This window comes from Mytilus trossulus, chromosome 9 (genome assembly GCF_036588685.1).
Source record: "Mytilus trossulus isolate FHL-02 chromosome 9, PNRI_Mtr1.1.1.hap1, whole genome shotgun sequence".
NCBI lineage: Eukaryota > Metazoa > Mollusca > Bivalvia > Mytilida > Mytilidae > Mytilus > Mytilus trossulus.
Window position 1 is genome coordinate 31,202,314 of NC_086381.1, and position 20,905 is coordinate 31,223,218.

At 32.7% G+C, this 20,905-nt stretch overlaps 1 protein-coding gene across 1 annotated transcript; it reads left to right on the top strand.

The window, feature by feature from the left end:
- Positions 1-15,237: 15,237 nt before the first annotated feature.
- LOC134684549 (uncharacterized protein K02A2.6-like) lies at positions 15,238-18,696 on the top strand. The gene has a single exon (XM_063543841.1). The coding sequence runs from the start codon at positions 15,238-15,240 to the stop codon at positions 18,694-18,696; it is 3,459 nt and encodes a 1,152-aa protein (XP_063399911.1).
- The last annotated feature ends 2,209 nt before the right edge of the window (positions 18,697-20,905 follow it).

Sequence of the window (20,905 nt, forward strand, 5' to 3'; positions counted from 1 at the left end):
GTCATAATGTTGACACTTCAATTTGTATAACCAAGCACCTGCTAACTTTTGAATTAATGTATGTCTTCGACTTATGAATTGTGATTGTTTGTGTGTTATCTTTTGCCTCTTTTATTCCAAAGTAAGGATAAACAAAATATCAGGTCACGATAAAACTTAGACCAATATCAACAATATGAAATGGACGGGTCAATATAACATCCATAATGACACTTCCGTTTGCATACTTAAATGATATGGAATATCTAAATGCAATTTGTAATGACAATGTTTAGCAAACAAGTTACACCTATTTTACGATATTTCAACATCAATTAATCATACGTAAACGTTTAGTTGTTACAATACTTAAAGATCATTTCATATTTCTATAGGTTTCAATTTTAAATCCCTTATGATCAGCATCATGTCATACCGATAGTTTGTAACAATACGGATTGATTACAGACTTGCAGAACAATAGATGAAAATGATTCCCCTCATGACTTATACGTGGGTGTTGGTGTAATTATATTTATTATGTTTAAGGAATACCATGAAGCGCAGTTAAACTTTGTCTGTATAAATTGAATTTGAAACAGTTATTTCTGTGACGTTGTGCAACAAAAGTTAGAGATTAAAAATTGAGATAGCTTAAAAACATTTAGTTAATGCAGAAGACTTTGAGTTTGGAATATATAACGATATTTGTACGAACAAGTATGAAAAAAAACTTCTCTGCACATCAAAATTATAGCGTGTCGTTAGATATGGACATCGACACAGATACGTTTATTTTACCAGTTTCTTTCATAGGAATTTTAACTGTGTTTGGCTTTTTTGGTAATTTGCTTGTGCTTATTATATTTGGAAGAAAGAAAACGAAGCGAACGCATACGATTTTCATACTAGGATTAGCTGTGTCAGACTTTTTGGTTTGTTCTATAACACTACCATTTGAAATCTTCGAAACTATGAACACGTTCACCTTCGGTTCAGCTGCTATGTGTAAAATCTTTCGTACATATAATTATTTTGTAGTAAGCTGGTCAACATTCATTTTAATGTTTCTTTCTGTTGATCGATACCGGAGAGTCTGTCAACCACTGAAAGGTCAATTGAACTCGAAAACCGCCTATGTTCTTATTGGTACAGCATTGATGATATCACTAAGTATATCCTGGCCACAAATGTTCCTACAGGGTATTACAAAAACTCTATTGGAAAATGGAATACGTCATCAATGTACCGTGTCTGAAGAATATGTGGGAATGACTTATGCTGTGTTTTACTTTTATCTTATAATGGCAATAGCTATTATCAACATTATGACTATTATAGTACTGTATACCTTGATAGGCCGAAGAATAGTGTTACACATGCGCTACCGGAATCGATTTCATGCACCAAAAAAGGTCCAAAGCAAGAATAGTAAAACTTCGAAAGATTTGGAGTTGAGAAGGTTTTCAATTGTTGAACAATCCAGTGCTTTTACTTCAGACGGACGATACTCAACACCGGTAATTCGAGATGAATCATTTACGTACCGAATTACAAAAATTGCATTTGCCATTGGAATTTCTTTTGTCATAAGCTATGTGCCTTCTGTTGTTCTTAGCCTCACTGAAGCAACACTTGGAAAGGATTACACTAAGAATTTTGACTCAACCTCCATTGCATTTGTTATTCTTGCGGAAAAATCCTTCGCTATAAACCATGTTGTAAATCCTTTTATTTACGGGTTCCTAGATATATCCTTTAGAAACAAATGTAAAATATTGTTAAAATCGTTTACTGAACTTTTTAATTGTATAAAAAACAAGAATGGAGAACGAAACTCACAATAACATGGTATGTTGTCAGACATAACAAAAATAGGTACTATAATACAAATACTATATTAGACAATTATAAATTATGACAAAGTAAAACAAAGTTATTTTAGAGTGAAAAAATGATCCGTGATAAAATAGATAACTACCAAGTGTGCTTAAAAGTATGATATTCAATATGCCTGTCATAGAAAATTTTAATAAGTATACTTCTATATTAGATTATGACTATATCTATGTATTTAAGTGATGTACGCTCTTTCAAATAAAAAAAAAAGTACAAAATGTCTTTAAAAGATTGTTTTCATGTAATGTCAGCATTTATAGTTAATCTGAAACTAATCATCACTTCATAATTTATTTGTTTCAGTTTTTTTGGTATAAGAAATAGCTTTTTTGTTTTATTATCTACAATTTCTTTGTCAATCATATGATGCTAAATAATGGCACTTGCATTAAAAGAGGTGCGAAAGATACCAGAGGGACAGTCAAACTCATAGATTGAAAATGAACTGACAACGTCATGGCTAAAAACGAAAAAGACAAACAGACAAATAATAGTACATATGAAACAACATAGAAAACTATAAATTAAGCAACACGAACCCCACCAAAACCTGTGAAAAATAAGCAGATCCTGCTCTATATGTGGCACCCGTCGTGTTGATCATGTTATTACAAAGCCGGTAAATTGTCTAATTGGGTTGGTCACATTCATTAAATGTGACCATTGAACAGAAGTTTACGTGTACATTTGACAGTACTGAAAATTCTTGAAATACAAATAAACAGAAGCGTGTTCACTAGCCAATCATGTTAGTTTTGTTCTTGTTCAAAAGACGTGTTGTGAATACGTATAGTACATCTTTAGGCGTGTCTTTGTTTGACCTAAATTATCTACTATGTCTAAACAACATCTCCATAGAAATTAAGATGTGCTATCCCGTTTGCAATATATCTTCTTTAGGTATAGTTAAATTTCCAAATCAAATATTTGTGATGTTTCAAGTTTCAATGATCGAAATAAGATAAGATACTTTTATTAACCAACAACGGTGCCCAAAAGTTGAGCTGTACAATCAAATGAATTACAAAATAAAGCACAGTAAATGATTAGAATGATTAGAATGATTAAAATACATTTAAACTAAAAAACAAGAATACACATTCACCAAAAGTAACATGATTATAAATAATGTTATAATAATTGACAAATTAAACATGAATTTATTTTGGGTGCCAATGTGACCTGGAGAAACTATATGATTTATAGTCCTATGTTTATGGGAGACATCTCCTGATGTATTACTAGTTGACTATGAAGTAAGTATTACGTCACCACAAATTATTATGAAAACATTTGCTTAATTCTTCTTAAGATACAAAAAGTTGACTTAGAAGTCTGGTTTGCCTGTACCAAGTCAGGAATATGACAGTTGTTGTCTATTCGTTTGATGTGTTTTGAAATTTGATTTTGCCTTTTGATAAGGGACTTTCCGTTTTGAATTTTCCTCGGCGTTCAGTGTTTTTGTGATTTTACTTTTTAATAAATAATATATGAACATTGTCGGAAAAATTTAACTTTTTTGTATGAACTTTAGAAACAGGACGAAGAGCGAGCCTAGCCTACTTTTCTTTTTTTCCCTGCTTTATTTGTACAAAAAAACAAAAGTGTATTTGTGTATCTGTTATTTGTACAATTATAGGCTGATTGTAGGCTTTGCTATTCAAAGACACTATAATCAGCATGCAATTAATTTTATTCTTTTTTTCCAATTCCAATCGTTGTATTTATTTTTGAAACTAAAACTTAAACGCGGACCTCAATTTTCAAGACCCCAAATTTAACTGTGACATAACCGTTTGCTGGCAACAGATGCAGGAGACCATTTCTAGTACATGTATTTATCGGTATTTCATATATTTTCCCTTTGATCTTACTGCCTAATATTTTCGAGTATCAACGTACTGGCTGTATCACTGAAAATATTAGGCAATACATTGCGTGAAGTCATAACATTGCGTGACGTCATAATTACCGATAAACAGAATAATAGGTAATTTGTTTTTGATACTGACTATATCATGTTGAATGTCTTAACTCGCCCAAACGGGCTCGTCTAGATATTCCACATGATATAGTCAGTATCAAAAACTCAACTAACTATTATTCTATATATCGCTTCAGATTGCAGGATAAAACGTCAAAATAGACCGACATTGATTCAGATATCGAGGAAAACACGTGCAATAGTACGACAACGATCTATGTAGTTCTGTTGATTTTTATGTCAAAGAAAAAAATGTATAGTATGTTAAAAAAAGGTAATGCTGTCAAATACATGTATATTTACAGCTCTTTTCATGTTCATTATATGAGACAATATCTGAAAAAGTCTAGTTTTTGGCAATTAGAAAAAAAAAAGAAATTTCTTTAGACCCGGTATTGTAATAGCACAAATCGAAGAAAACATATTGGGGATCTAGGAACTGTTGTCTGTAACTCAGAAAATCGTTTAAAAAGGAAACAATGGCAATTTTAAAAATAGTACAAAAAAATCCAGTTCTTTCCTGTTACCAAAGTGAATCAATTTTAAAAAGTTTCTAATGGGAATAAGGAATAAGTTTAAGACACTATTTGTATATCCTACAACAGTTTATCAAATGCCAATTATTGATTTTAGCATTTGCAATACAAAAGGTTAAGAAATATACTTAAATATAGTCAGATATGTCGGTAACATGAAAGAATATGGGGTAACAGGACAACGGTAACAGGACAGAGTTGGTAACAGAAAGGATTTTTCTGCTTTATTTCAAAGTTTAAGAAAATATTATCATTTTAGATTGGTCACAATTGGAAGATAACAGCAAACAATGTCATTTATCCTTTGAAACTGTATTTGCAAGATGAAAAATCTGCCTAGGTGATGAAAATTTTTAAAATAAATTCCTTTCTGTTACTTTCTACTATACTAGAATTGCATAAATGTTCTCTGCTGTTATCAAAAGCAAAACACCTATTTTTTTATTCAATATACTGTGCATTATTTTGAAATTTATTTGATATGGTGGTGATAACTTATATCAAATGAAATGGTTGGCATATATATAGTAGATTAACTTTTCGATTCTTCAGAGAAATTGTCTTGAACATCAGTCCTGTTACTGATTATGATTATGCTGTTACTTTTTATCAGGTAACATGTCAGAACGTAACAGAAAGGAATTACGCGATAGTTTTTGTCCTTTTTATCACATTAAATGTAAGTGTATTTACTGTGACATATAACTTTTAAAAAGATGATATAAAAACACACTTAATGTTGTGTTGTACATTCAAAAATATTCTCAGAAAGTGAAGGAAAAGGCCGTAACAGGATTGAACACCAATAAGTATTTTTTTATAAATTCTTACCTTGGATGGGCTTGAATATTCAAACCTGGCCGTCTTTCCAACTATTTCTTTGTACTAATACATTCAGGAAATGATGCTATTCACAATACATAATGGGAAAATAACTCTAAGTCTTGTAAACGTTTCCACAGGTACAAAAAAACCGTGTGGTAACAGGAGGGAAATCACCCCTGGGGACACATTTTTTTTTCTCTTAAAATTTGCTAAATTTAATTACATGCTATAGTTATAATATGAAAAGACAAATTAGGCACAGGTTTATTATATAATATATCATATATGTGAGAATCGGACGCATGTTTAATTAATTTGGATATAATTTGAATGATTCAGTTTTCAAAAAAACACAGGGGACAACAAGATTTTAGGGGGGGAGGGGATTGAACATTTAAATTACAATATTTTATCGAAATAAATATAAGAATGAGTGTTTAATTGGCAGGGGTTGTGCATTATATAATTTAGTTTACACTGAAACTTAAAATTTTCAAAAAAGATGGTTGAATAAAAAAATAATTGCTGGTGAAGTGGGGGACATGGACACTAGACTTTTTCAGATATTGTCTCATATACTTTTACAGATCGACACACATACTTTATGTACTTATGCATCTTCGGATTTCAAATGTTTGGCTTTGAGCGTTCCTGATGAAGGTAAATCCAGAAAAGCGCTTCGGACGCAAGTAATTAATAACGTGTTGTTTTCAATATTTTAAAAAGGGGCTTATAATATGTTGAATGGCATTCTGGTTTGCAGTCATTCAGACGTCAACATTGAGCTTTCCAGACGATTTCTGTTGATGTTGAATAATTAAAAATATATGAACCAAATCAAATTTGGTGTTATTAGGTCCAATGGTTTGTACGAGATTTATATTGATTTTGTTTCCAATAGCTCAAAAATATAAGTGATCAAAACATCAAAAAGGCAAAAGAAGAGGCACTGTTTTGGCTTCCGGATCCTATCGTTTGAAACCATAAGTCAACCTTACACCTCAAGAGAAGTATACAAAAATTTACCACAATGACGGGATGTATAAGTACAAAGCAACGTCATGTGTAACAGTGAAACATAAAAAGGCATATAGACAAAACGCATTAGTAAGTAAGTAATTTTTATTGGTTTAAAGTCCAAAATTACAGGATTGATACCAAGACAGTACAAAACATACAAACATATATATCATACCAAATTCGTAAACGCATAAGAAACAAATGATGAGATTGCTAGAAATGAGACTTGAGTTGTCGCGCTTCTATCATGGAGATGAATATCACGATGATAAAGATATTTCCTGTTTTTTTGTGTTTTTTTATAAATGTAATCTTTATGCTATGAATTTCCAAAAGGTTTCTACTTGAATAAGTTTTAGGAATATTGCGATAATACATGTAGTAACACTCTAAAAAGACGATGTAGTTTTATTATTTTAATTGTTAGGATTTCGAAGAACTGTAACAGATTAAAATAAGATATTCATTTTGAATAAATTATCAAACAGACTCAAGATCTTATACACTCTCGTTGTTATCTACCTTTTCCTTTGAATTCTCAATTGAGATTATAAAGTACTCATGAGATTGACGTTAGCCCTATATAGCCGATAAGATATTGAACAAAACACAAGGTCGTGTTCAATATCGTAGCGGTTACGTAGATGGGTCGAGTTCAATATCGTAGCAGCTACGAAGTGCTACGTAGATTTTGACTATTGAATGTGTAGCTATAGACTAGTTGTTACATAAATATTGATAGCAGCTACGTAGCTGCTACGATATTGAACACAACCCTGGTATCAATATCTATGTAGCAGCTAGGCTACAAAGGTTGAGTTCAATATCGTAGTAGCTACGTAGTGATCAATACCTGTGTAGCAACAATTTGTAACGTTTGTAAAATACCAACAAAACTAACGAATCCATCTTAGATGAAAAAACGTATCAAAATTAAATCCTATAGGAGAAAAAATAATCCTATAGGACAAAGTTAATCCTAAGGGAAAACAAAATATCTTACAGGACAAAATTTATCCTAAGGGAGAGAAAAAAATCCGGTAGGAGAAAAAAATATCCTATGGGAGAAAAAACATCCCACAGGACAAAATAAATCCCTTAGGAGAAAAAAATATCCTAAGGGACATTAGTTTCTGACAAAAAGTCTTTCATGATAATCCTATAGGATAAAAAAAATCCTATCGGATTTAACACTTTTTTTGAAAATCCTATAGGATTTTAAATCCCATAGGATATTAATTTTATCCCATAGGAGATAAATTTTCCTATAGGATAAATAAATCCGATAGGATTTATATATCCCATAGGATATTTAAAATATCCTATGGGATTATGACTTTATCCTATAGGATTTGTCAAAATCCTGTAGGATTTATAAAAATCCTATGGGAGAAAAAAATATCCTACAGGATTTTGTCACTGTTTTCGCTCCAGTTGCCGAACCGGGCGAGCCATATCAAATTTATTTTTGTATTGTGTTATTTATCCCCTGAGGTACATTTTTGCCAAATTTGATGATTCTACGACAAAAAAAAGTGTGGTTCCAATTTGCACTTATGAGAAGTGCAAATTAATCCAAGAACATGTTTTAAATAGTTTGTTTGCTTTTCAATACAATTGTAGTAGGGTACAGCTCCAACACTTTTAACTTAGAGCAGCTCTGTAATGGATAACTCAAACAAGTATAGTTAATGAACTATGTGTCAAAGAATCATTTTCTCTCTTTATCTCTATAAATGGTCACCTCCATTTAAGTGTTCAACCAAGATAGATATAGGAAGATGTGGTGTTAGTGCCAATGAGACGATATCCATCCAAATAACAATCATTATAGGTCAATGTACGGTCTTCAACACGGAGCCTTGGCTCACTCCGAACAACAAGCTACAAAGGGCCCCAAAATTACTAGTGTAAAACCATTCAAACGGGAAAACCAACGACTAATCTATATAAAAAAACGAGAAACGAGAAACACGTATAAACAGATTCCTGACTTAGGACAGTTGCAAACATTTGCAGCGGGATTAAACGTTTTAATGGTACCAAACCTTCTCCCTTTTTCTAAAACAATAGCATAACATCACAACATAGAAAAACACACGATAGAATATATATCAATTGGCAGGTTTAACTTAATCAAAAAACATAAGACATCACATTATGAACAAATACATTTGATCTGCGATATGACTATATTGAAACACCAAAATCTATTTGTTGAAAGTAAAGTACGGTTATGAAATGTCCTAGGTGGCCATGGTAAATATCAAGACAAGGACAAATGTATTCTGCCGAGTGATAACAGGAATTTAGAACTGTCTCGAACATATCTAACACAACAATTGACAAGAATGAAATTCATTCTCCAATTATTCATATATTAGAATGAAAAGTATATGTGTACTAACGTATTGTGGGGACTTATAAGTGTTTCGTGTTGAAACTTCCCACATTAAATCTCGATCAGTGGAAAAACAATAAATTAATGCATATAACAGATGCATAGTTGAAGGTTGGTGACACCTTAGTTTATATCTTTCTTCCGTCAAAAACATGACATTTGATTGAATAAAACCGATTTTGACATGTTGTTTTTCTTTTCTGTAACAAAATTACATCATTCACAGAAATTTTAAACGTTACTTCAAGCACGCGCATTTCCGATCGTGTTATTTTTCACCACGATAATGCTTAGAAATACCAGTAGTCACATACTCCAGATGACGAAAAAACTGAATCACAGATTGTGATTAATATATTTGCATGTAGCAACTGTATCTCCAAAAATGTCGATTTATGTGGTCTGTAGAACACTGAATTCTTTCTTACAACAATGTAAAAAAAACAACCCATACAATCCCATGCAAATGCAAATCAACAGAAAATTAAAAAAAATATCATACTAGTAATCTAAAATGACAAAATATTTAAAAAAATGTAAAGGTCATGGAAACAACAATTAATAAATGTTCGTCCGATGCTATGCGCTTTTCTAGATTTTATCAGGAACGCTTAACACCCGGAAAGTGAACGTACCTACCGAAATCAATTCAGAGCTGTATGTCCAAAATGGACCTAACTGTTTGTCGTTTATTTATGTTTTACATATTTGTTTTTCGTTCAATTTTTTTACATAAACAAGGCCGTTAGTTTTCTCGTTTGAATTGTTTTACATGTCTTATCGGGGCCTTTTATAGCTGACTTTGCGGTATGGGCTTTGCTCATAGTTGAAGGCCGTACGGTGACCTATAGTTGTTTTAAATATTTGTGTCATTTTGTGGATAGGTGTCTCGTTGGCAATCATACCACATCTTCTTTTTTATATAGTTTTTACTAACACTAGAAAACACCCGCGAAATCGCGGGCATATACAGCTTGTGAACTGTTGTAGGATGATTTTTTGTAAAAGATATTATGTATTGAGAATTACATAAAAGGTATATCCCTTTTTCCAAAGTCCGATATTTGTTTCCTTTCTGTTAAATTCAATTAATATATTCGTGTTTCTGGTTTACGACCACAATTATTCTTCTCCTTTGCTACAATGCTTCTTTTGGTAAAAGTCAAATCAAATTAAAAATTTGCACCGTTTCCAACATGAAATAAATGTAACTGCTTATATATAGACCATTATTAGTCTAAAAAATATGCTTCTATGACAATCCATCAGTGCTTTTTTTTAGAGCATTATTAATATGCCAATGGTTGGATTTAAATCATGTATAAATGACTAATAGCGACTAAGGCTAATTTGAGGGGTTGTCGATCGGAGGGGTCCTGATCCCGAAATCCCGGGCTTAAAACCATGAAATCCCGAGATGCAGAATTTAAACTTCAGGAATTAATATCCCGAAATCGAAAAATATATTCCCGGATCCCGTAAGGATCAATCCCCGAATCCCGAGCTTAAAGACACCCGATCCTGACGCCCCGAAAAAGGTCCTGCCTCCCTCTAATCTCTACCTTCAAGTTACTTTCATTTTTGCCAAATCACTATTTTCCCTTTTAACAATAAATTATATATAGAAATTCCCTGACAGAATACAGAGAGTCTCTATATATTAAAGTAGTATAATCGTAAACGCGAAAAAGGATATAATAGTTGTGTTTTTTGCGATCAAAACACCGTGATATGGCGAACGCTCTACGATTGGTTGTACTTGTGTCACATGTTTTACTTATTTTAATATAAATGCAACTGGTATGACCCCCTAAATAATGAACATTTAAAAAAAACAGTAGACAGAATACAGAGATTCTCTATATATTAAAGAAGTATAATCGTAGTTTACATGTAGATAAACGCGAACAATAATTGTCCTATCTTAGAATGTAAAATAGTTGTGGTTCTTGCAATATGTAAACATATTAATGTAAACACCATGAAATGGAGAACGCTCTGATTGGCTTATCTATTTTTCTTTTTTGTTATCTATCATACGATTAGTTGTATTTGTGCATGTTTCAAACAGGAAGTCTTATCTATGACTAAAAGTCAGTCTGATGACGGAATCATTTCCGGATTACTTTTTTGTCCTTTTTCTCCCAAAATAACTCAATCTGAATAAGCATAAGAATGGATGACAAATGCGACTATGCATGTTACATATAGGACACAGAGGCATGATGCTTGATTTATTGTGGAAGGAAGAGAAGCGACACCAAAAATGAGGTCTTCTCGTTTAATAGTATAGATAACAGTCAAATCAATTTTTAACATATGTCTAAGGTAACCTTTGCCAAAAAAAACATTGGAATATTTGTAAACGATTTTTTTTAATGATTCCAAACGAGGAAAATAGAATGGGATGATCACGGAAACAAATAGTCATAAATAAGATCGTATTGAAGTAAAGGAAGAAATGTAAAATAGCAAAAGCGTCACTCCTTTAAAATTACCAAATTACTATTTTGTTGGCTATCGTTTTCTTCTTATTATACCATACGTACCTGGTAACGACGTTTTATTACACATTGATACAATAATAAGTCAGATATCAGCTTACTTCCCCTCATGCTACCGATTGATGTAATAATAGTGTAAAAGTTTGATGTGAGTTAAGCAACTGTCAATTTTCCACCTAATTTCATAGGTTTAGTTTCTCTGTGTTTTCAGTGTAGTACAAATATTCCATGATCACCAAACCATCTGTAGTGTATCTTTTTTGACGGTTAGCATGGTAATTAACATACTTTTAGTATGGGGGTAATGGAAATAAAATGATCATGGAGGTTAATTATGCAATATTGCAGGTACCTAAACCTAACTTTTACACAATTAAAGTTTAATTATATTTAAACGTTTGATCTGAATACATGTACTTTGGTTTGATCTTTAACTGATAACTGTTAACGAGGAAATAAAGATGATACGTACATTGCTGAATGATAGGAGTGACATCAAAGATTTAAAAATAAAAATTATTACATAATTTTTTTATACAGAATAAATACTTTCTATCTATTTTAGATAACAAAACCTCTTTTAACTTGTTGCAATAGTCTTTTCTGTTGTTTACGTTGTTTGAAAACATCGGTTAAGAAGTATATTAGCTTTGAATTATTTTGCTTTCTTACTTTAATATTGTAAAATATAAAGTTCCTCAAATTGAAAATTTATTAACATCATCTAAACCAGATATTATTATTGGTAATGAAACTTGGTTAAACAAAGATGTATTATCTTCTGAAATTTTTCCAAACACACTATTTGAAGATGTATTCCGAAACGACAGGGTCGGAAAAGAAGGTGGAGGTGTATTAATCGCCATTAAAAAAGGTATTATTTGCCAAGAAGTATATAAAAGCAAAAATGTAGAACTTATTGCTGCCCAAATTAATATAACTGATACTAAATCCTTAGTTATTATTTCTGCATATAGACCACCAAATAAAAATGATATAGACTATCTCAAACAAATGATCATTGAAATTAATGAACTTAAGTTAAAATTTAAAAATTCCACCTTCTGGCTTGGTGGTGACTTTAACCTTCCAGACATAAAATGGCCTGAGCAAAATATATCTGGCTCAATGTATCCTAAGGAGCTGAATGAAGCATTTATAGATATGCTTAACAACTTAGGCATTGAACAAATGGTTGATTTTCCAACTAGGAAAGATAATATACTTGACCTTTTCTGCACAAACCAACCTGCATTAATAACAAAAATAAAATCTATACCAGGTATATCTGACCATGATATTGTTTTAGTGGATGCAATCTGCAAGCCCCAAAGATCTAAACAATCACAACATAAAATTTATTTATGGAAAAAGGTAGACATTAAAAAGATAAAAGACGTAACATCTCATTTTATATCTGAACTTATATCTCAGACTAATGAAAATTTAAATATTGACCAATTATGGAATAAATTCAAAGAAGGTAGTAATAAAATAATAGATGATAATGTACCAAGCAAAATCACTAAATCTAAATACACCAACCCTTGGGCAAATAGGGATATAGACCATTTATGTAAAAAGCAACGTAAAGCTTACAACAAAGCTAAAAAAACTGGTAAACAAGAACATAAAGATAAATATAAAAAGTTAAAAGCTACTGCTCAAAGAGAAATAAGAAGAGCCCAGAGCACATATATGCAAGAAATAATTAGCCCCCAGTTAGAAGAAAAACCTAAATCTTTCTGGCAATTTATTAAAAGTAAAAAAACAGAAACATCTGGAGTGTCACCATTAAGAGGAAAGGATGGCTTATTGTATAGTGAGCCGAATACACAAGCTAACATCCTAAACGAACAATTTAAAAAGGCTTTTACAACCGAAGATACATCCTCTATGCCAAATAAAGGTACAAGTCCCCACCCCACTATGCCAGACATATTTATTAGTAATAATGGCTTATTAAAATTACTTAAAAACTTAAATCCACATAAAGCCACTGGCCCTGATAATCTGCCAGCATATTTTTTACATAATTTTGCAGAAGAATTGTCTCCATTTTTGACATTCTTTTTCCAAAAATCTATTGATACTGGTAAAATCCCAAATGATTGGAAGCAGGCTAATGTTGTACCTATATTTAAAAAAGGTGACAAGCATAACGCTATTAATTATAGACCAGTTTCATTAACTGCAATATGTTGCAAAATTTTAGAACATATTTTAACAAGCAACATAAGGAAACACCTTACAATTAATAACATATTAAATGATAGTCAGCATGGGTTTAGAAGCAAAAGGTCTTGTGAGACCCAACTTATCATCAGCATACAAGATCTTGCTAAATCATTGGGATATGGTAACCAAATAGATGTCATACTTTTAGATTTTTCCAAAGCTTTCGATAAAGTCCCCCATAAAAGATTAGCCCAGAAATTAGAATTTTATGGTATTAGAAATCAAAATTTAAATTGGATAAATGACTTTTTAGCTGACAGGCAACAGCAAGTACTATTAAACGGTGTAAAATCTTCAAAATTAGCAGTTGATTCTGGTGTCCCTCAGGGAACAGTTTTAGGCCCAACATTATTTTTACTCTTTATAAATGACCTACCCGAACATGTAACTTGCAATGCAAGACTTTTTGCAGATGACTGTTTATTATATAGAAATGTAAATAATAGTTCTGATGCACAATTACTTCAAAAAGATTTGTCTAGTTTAGTAAAATGGGAAGAGGATTGGCAAATGAATTTTAATCCTGAGAAGTGTTATGTAATTCATATTTCTAAAAAAAGTAAACCTTCAACTTTTGATTATATATTACATAATCATATTTTAGAAGCAGTAAAAGACAGCAAATATTTAGGCGTAACTATAAGCCATGATCTTGATTGGGGAACGCATATTGACAATATTACTTGTAAGGCAAATAAGACCTTAGGTTTTCTTCGTAGGAACTTAAAAAACTGCACACGTAAGGTTAAAAACCTTACGTACACATCACTTGTCCGTCCAGTCGTCGAATACTCTTCCCCTGTCTGGGATCCGTACAAAAAACAACACATCACTCAGGTTGAGCAGGTACAGCGTAAGGCAGCCAGGTTTGTCTTTAATGATTATAAAGACAGATCACCTGGAGCAGTTTCAAATTTAATAAAATCATTGGAATGGGAAAATTTAGAATCTAGAAGGAAGAAGGCTAGATTAACTATGCTGTATAAAATAAATTGGGGGTTAGTGGAAGTTCCTAAGGACAACTTAACAATTTCTGATAGACGCACTAGGGGGAAACATAAATTTAGGCAAATATCCACAAATAAAGATTTCTATAAATTTTCATTTTATCCTCGCACTATTTCGGACTGGAACTCACTACCTGAAGCAATAGGTATGTCTGACACCCTGGAATCCTTCAAAAGTGGCATATCCACTCTAACACTTGAAGGATCCACAGCAACTTATTAAACTTTAAAGCCACTGTACATAATGTATATATGTTATTGATAACGATTTTTCTTTGTCATATTGTTTTTAAATTAAGTCCATATGTACATAGCACACTAGTTCCGGGAAGTTTTACACTCCTACCTAGGAGTCTACTCCCGTATTCGGAAGAAGAAGAAGATATCATTGCTTACTTTCAATTTATTTTCCTCTTCTTTGTATTTGATGTACCTTTTTTTAGGGATTATTTCAATGAGATATCAGAGATCTATATTGATGAGTGTAGTGTTTGCTATGTATACTTTAGTATATGAGTATAGAAAGAGAGATAACTCTGTTATATGTTGAAACAATGTATGTGAACTGCTTGTCTCCCTTTGTACTGTTATATATACAATGTGCTGAGTTTCCGGTTATGTAATAAATGATGTACCTTCAATGGTGTTTGTTTGTAAGCCAGTATCAGGTTCAATCCGAATGTGCTAGCCACAAACATTATATTTAAATTGGCGACGAGGATAATTAAAGGTTGTATTACAAAATGGGATCAGTTTTACTACCAGATGTTAGCGGTATACAGAATTTCGACATTTCTGACTCGACAGGTTTGTAAAATCAATTGAAGGTCAAGGTCAAGTGAACATGGTACAGTCAAAAGGTAAACAGTATGGAAAGAACAGTTTTAATTCTGGTAACAAAAGTTTTAATTCGGGTAACAAGTCTACATGTACAGCAACTTGCTACAGTTGTGGACGTGAAGGTCACATTAGGACTGACCCAAGCTGTCCGGCTCGGGGGAAGAAATGCAGGAAGTGCAAAATTGTTGGTCATTTTGATAAAGTTTGTAAAACTAAGGATAAGTCAAAACACGGAAAGATTCGTCAAGTTGTTGAACAACCACAGAATAACACGGATGATGAGGAATATGTATTTAGCATGATCAGTGTAAAGCAGATAAATTCTGTATGTGATAATATTGTTGTCAATATAGGGAATGTGAATTTGAAAATGATAATTGATTCTGGAGCATCATGTAACATCATGGGAATAAATTTATGGAATTATTTAAAAGATAATCATGTGAAATGTGTTTCGTCCAAGTCTACAAAGAGTTTATTCGCATATGGCAGTGAGGAACCATTGAAAATCGCTGGGATATTTACAGCTACTGTACAATGTAACAACAGAACTTTAAATGATATTGAATTTGTTGTTATTGAAGGCAAAGGTCAGGCTTTGTTAAGTCGTAATACAGCAGAACAGTTAGGTGTGCTGCAGCTTGTTCACAGTGTTAGTGAACCTGGAACAATTAAGGACAAGTATCCAGAATGTTTTACAGGAGTTGGTAAATTGAAATCATTTCAATTACAGATACCTATCGACCCAGATGTTGAACCCATTATTCAGCCTATGAGGAGGGTACCGTTTAATCTGCGCGATAAACTTGGCAAGAAGTTAGATGAACTTTTAGATTTAGATATAATTGAACATGTCAATGAACCTAGTCAATGGGTTTCTCCAGTAGTAGTCGTGCCAAAACGTTCAGGTGATGACATCAGACTATGTGTTGACATGCGCCAAGCTAATACAGCTGTGAAACGAGTACGACATCCTATTCCAACAATAGATGAACTATTGCAAGATATGAACTCTAGTAAAGTGTTTAGTAAGCTTGATGTAACTTGGGCCTATCACCAAATTGAGTTAAAACCAGAGTCTAGGGAAATAACTACTTTTGTAACTCATAAAGGGTTGTTTAGGTATAAGCGCCTTATGTTTGGTATTAGTTGTGCCCCTGAATTATATCAAAATATCATGCAACAAGTCCTTCAGGGCTGTGAGGGTGTTCATAACATTATGGATGATATTATTGTACATGCTAGTAACCAGGTTGAACATGATAAATGTCTTGAAAATGTTGTTAGGGTACTGCGAGACAAAGGTATTACTTTAAACAATAATAAATGTGAATTTAATATGTCAAAAGTTGTGTTCATGGGTCATGTTTTGTCTGGTCGGGGTATTGGGCCAGCAGATGTTAAAGTCAAAGCTGTCGTTGAAGCACGTGAGCCAAGAACTTCAGCAGAAGTTCGTAGTTTCTTAGGTCTTGTTAATTATAGTGCTAGATTTATTTCTGACTTAGCTACTATTTCAGCTCCGCTGCGTGCACTTACTCGTAAAGATGCAACGTTCACATGGGGTAAAGATGAACAAAGGTCGTTCGATGAGCTAAAACGTCGTCTTGCCAATGCGGAAACTTTAGGTTATTATGACAAGTCGGCGCTGACTAAGGTAATCGCAGATGCTAGTCCAGTTGGACTCGGAGCCGTGCTCATACAAGAACAAAACGGTGAGATGCGCATTATTTCTTACGCGAGTAGGAGTTTAAGCGATACAGAACGCAGATATTCGCAGACCGAAAAGGAGGCTCTAGCCTTGGTATGGGCGTGTGAAAGGTTTCATGTTTATATCTATGGAAGCCAGTTCGAGCTCTTAACGGATCATAAACCGCTTGAGTGTATTTACTCTACAAAGTCGAAAGTATGTGCTCGAATTGAGCGCTGGGTTCTTCGTATGCAACCATATACATATACTGTACGGTATATTCCCGGACCGAAAAATATAGCTGACTCGCTATCACGTTTGATCAAAGAAGGGAAAACACGTGACAATCAGGAAAATGTAACTGAGGAATACGTTAAATTTGTAGCTCAAGAATCAACACCGGTTGCGATGACAACACGTGAAATCGAAAGAGCTTCCGAGAATGATCCTGAATTAAAGGCTGTCCGAGAATGTCTTGTTCACAGTCAGTGGCACCGCATCGAGTTCAAAGAATATCTTCCTATTAGAAGTGAACTATGCGCTATTGGTCAATTAGTACTTCGGGGTACTCGTATCGTGATACCTATTAGTTTACGGGAACAGGTACTTCAGCTTGCTCATGAAGGTCACCCTGGCATTGTTGTCATGAAAACGCGTTTACGAAGTAAGGTCTGGTGGCCAGGGATAGACAAAAGTATTGAGAAGTTTTGTCGAAGCTGTTACGGTTGTCAATTAGTAAGTCAGCCTAGTAAACCCGAACCGTTAAAGCGTACAGAGTTGCCCTCTGCCCCGTGGCAACATTTAGCTGCTGATCTATTAGGACCGTTACCGAGCAGTCATTATATGTTTGTATTCGTTGATTATTATAGCCGCTATTTTGAAGTCGCTGTTACTAAGAATATTTCGTCGGAAAATATTACGTCGTTGATTTCAAAATTTTGCTTGACTCATGGATTGCCGTTATCAATTCACACCGATAATGGACCCCAGTTTGTTAGTCAACATTTTAAGAACTTTATGTCCGAACATGGTATAGTCCATCATAGAACAACTCCGTTATGGCCACAGGCTAACGGCGAAGTAGAGCGCCAAAATCGTTCGATAATGAAGCGTGTTAAAATTGCGCAAGCCGAAGGTCGCGACTGGAAATTAGAATTGAATAAATTTCTTATAATGTACCGTAGTACTGCTCATTCTACAACCGGAGTAAGTCCCTCCGAATTACTTTTTGGTAGAAAAATCAGAACAAAGCTACCTGAGTTGATTGATTATAATATTAATGATTTTGAAGTACGCGACCGAGACGCCGAACAAAAGGAAAAAGGAAAAATATATGCTGATAAGCGTCGTGGTGCGTGCGAGAGTGATATTCGTGTCTCCGATCAAGTTCTAGTCAGGCAAGACCGTGGAAATAAAATGTCTACACCTTTTGTTCCATCCCCTTTTAAAGTGGTTGAGAAAATTGGAAATAGTGTATTGGTTGAATCTGACCAAGGTGTTCAATACAGGAGAAATGTGACACATTTAAAGAAATTTATTGAGAGAGAAAATAATGATTTATCTTGCTCACAATTTGATGCAAACAAAAATGTAGTTAATACAGAGTCTGAAATTATTTCAAGTCACAAAGATGATTTTGAGAATTTAAATGAATCTAGTAATTTTGATGAAAATAAGTGTTTAATTTCTAGTCAAGATGAAACTTGTAGTATGAAAGATAGACCAGTCAGAGTGAAAAAGTTACCGTCAAAGTTTGACGATTTTGTTTTGAAATAATATGTGTACCATTATGAACAATTACAAGTTATATGATTTATGTTATAAAGGTATTAATAACAAATGTTTTTGTTGTTGTTGACATATTATTGACAATGTTGTTTATTTGAATTTTTATGTTTAAACAAAATTGACATAGGGTAGTTCAATTTTTATTTGTAAAACAAAAATGTCAAGATGTTTTCAAATCTAAAAAAAAGAAGGAAGAGATGTAGTGTTTGCTATGTATACTTTAGTATATGAGTATAGAAAGAGAGATAACTCTGTTATATGTTGAAACAATGTATGTGAACTGCTTGTCTCCCTTTGTACTGTTATATATACAATGTGCTGAGTTTCCGGTTATGTAATAAATGATGTACCTTCAATGGTGTTTGTTTGTAAGCCAGTATCAGGTTCAATCCGAATGTGCTAGCCACAAACAGTATAATGAGGTGGGCTTCCACATGCAAGACTTTCGTGAAGCCTTTCACGCCCAAAAGTTCACGTTTACCTTAATATTTTTTATTATAAAAGTTACGAAAACTTTCTATTATTAGATTCATTTATCTAGTTATTGATCGTTTTTAAAAGGGACATGTATCTATGTTCTAGACCATATACTATTTGGTCCGATCATACATGAATGTATATGTCGTGTACAAGTTGCAATTTTGTACAGGTTATAACATGTACAAAAATATTGTACATTTTATAACTTGTATAATGCAAAAATACAAGTTATAACATGTACAAAAGTACCTCGTACATGTTATAACCTGTACAAAATATTGCTTAAAAATGGTTTAAATTTGTACAAAATCGAAAAATAAGGCTATGTTTCTATGATAGCAACACATGTTATTGACCTCAATAATATTTTCATAACCTTTTTATTATTCCATCATGTAACTTTGTTAGTGTTTTTTTTTTTCCTTTTTTGATATTGTTAATGTCGGTATTACGAAGCATTCCTAAGACCTGTCATAAGATATATCTTAGGACATGTCTTATGATCCTCTTATGACTATCTAAGGAAATATCTTTATTTGATGAATTATAATTGTGAGTGTCCATTTTAAAGGCATAGTAAAATACTAGTTGACACTTAAATACATAATAGGATAGCCAGGATAGATGGTTCTACAAATAAAATTGGGAATGGAAATGGGGTATGTGTTTAAAAGACAACAACCCGCACACAGAGCACACAACATCCAAAGGCCATAAATACATACTTTCAAAGTAGGAATATATATTTAAAACATCAAAATGACATTCGCCTCATGCAATGATCTTATAGTTTATAAAAAAAAAATGAGTTATAAATTTACATAAGTCATGCTGAAGGCCAAAAATGTTGAAGAGTAGATCCAAAGATATTGATAATGAAGCGTGGTCCAATAAAAACTATTTTAGCTCTCTCTTGCTTTTACAGAGTAAGCATATAAGACATTGTTTTAGTCTTTGCATGCTATAAAACAAGAGGGAGAAGTATAACCCAAATTTATTAGGCATCTTTCTTAAATTTTTTGGAAGAATTTAGTTACTAGTATCTAATGTAATTGTCATTGATGGAATGCAAACTTTTAGTAAATAGTGTCACATATGTTTTAGCCATGATGGACTGCATAAAACATACAATTACATGAAAACACATTTTGCCAACATAAGTCATAAAACATATATTTCTGAAACTTTGTGAGCATTGCCCTCTACAGAAAAAGACACGTTCTGGCCTATTTATTGTTGTTTTTTATGCATTGGTGAATTTAAATGTATAATTTACTTCATTAAGATTTATCTTAAATTTTGTACAAGTTAAACCCATTTTTAAGCAATATTTTGTACAGGTTAAAACATGTATGAGGTTCTTTTGTACATGTTATAACTTGTAATTTTGCATTATACAAGTTATAACATGTACACTATTTGTGTACATGTTATAACCTGTACAAAATCACAACTTGTACACGACATATATATAGAAAAAGAAGATGTGGAATGATTAATTTGCTAATGAGATAACTCTTCACAAAAGACCAAATGACACAGAAATTAACAACTATAGGTCACCATACGGCTTTCAACAATGAGCAATACCAATAAAGCATAGTCAGCTACATGTATAAAATGCCCCAAAATGACAATCTATTTAAAAACAATTCAAACGAGATAACTAACTGCCCAATTTATGTACAAAAAACTACAACCACTGACTTGGGACAGA

Bases quoted from the DNA above. Each gene is read 5' to 3' on its own strand.
- LOC134684549 (XM_063543841.1), top strand. From the start codon at position 15,238: ATGGTACAGTCAAAAGGTAAACAGTATGGAAAGAACAGTTTTAATTCT.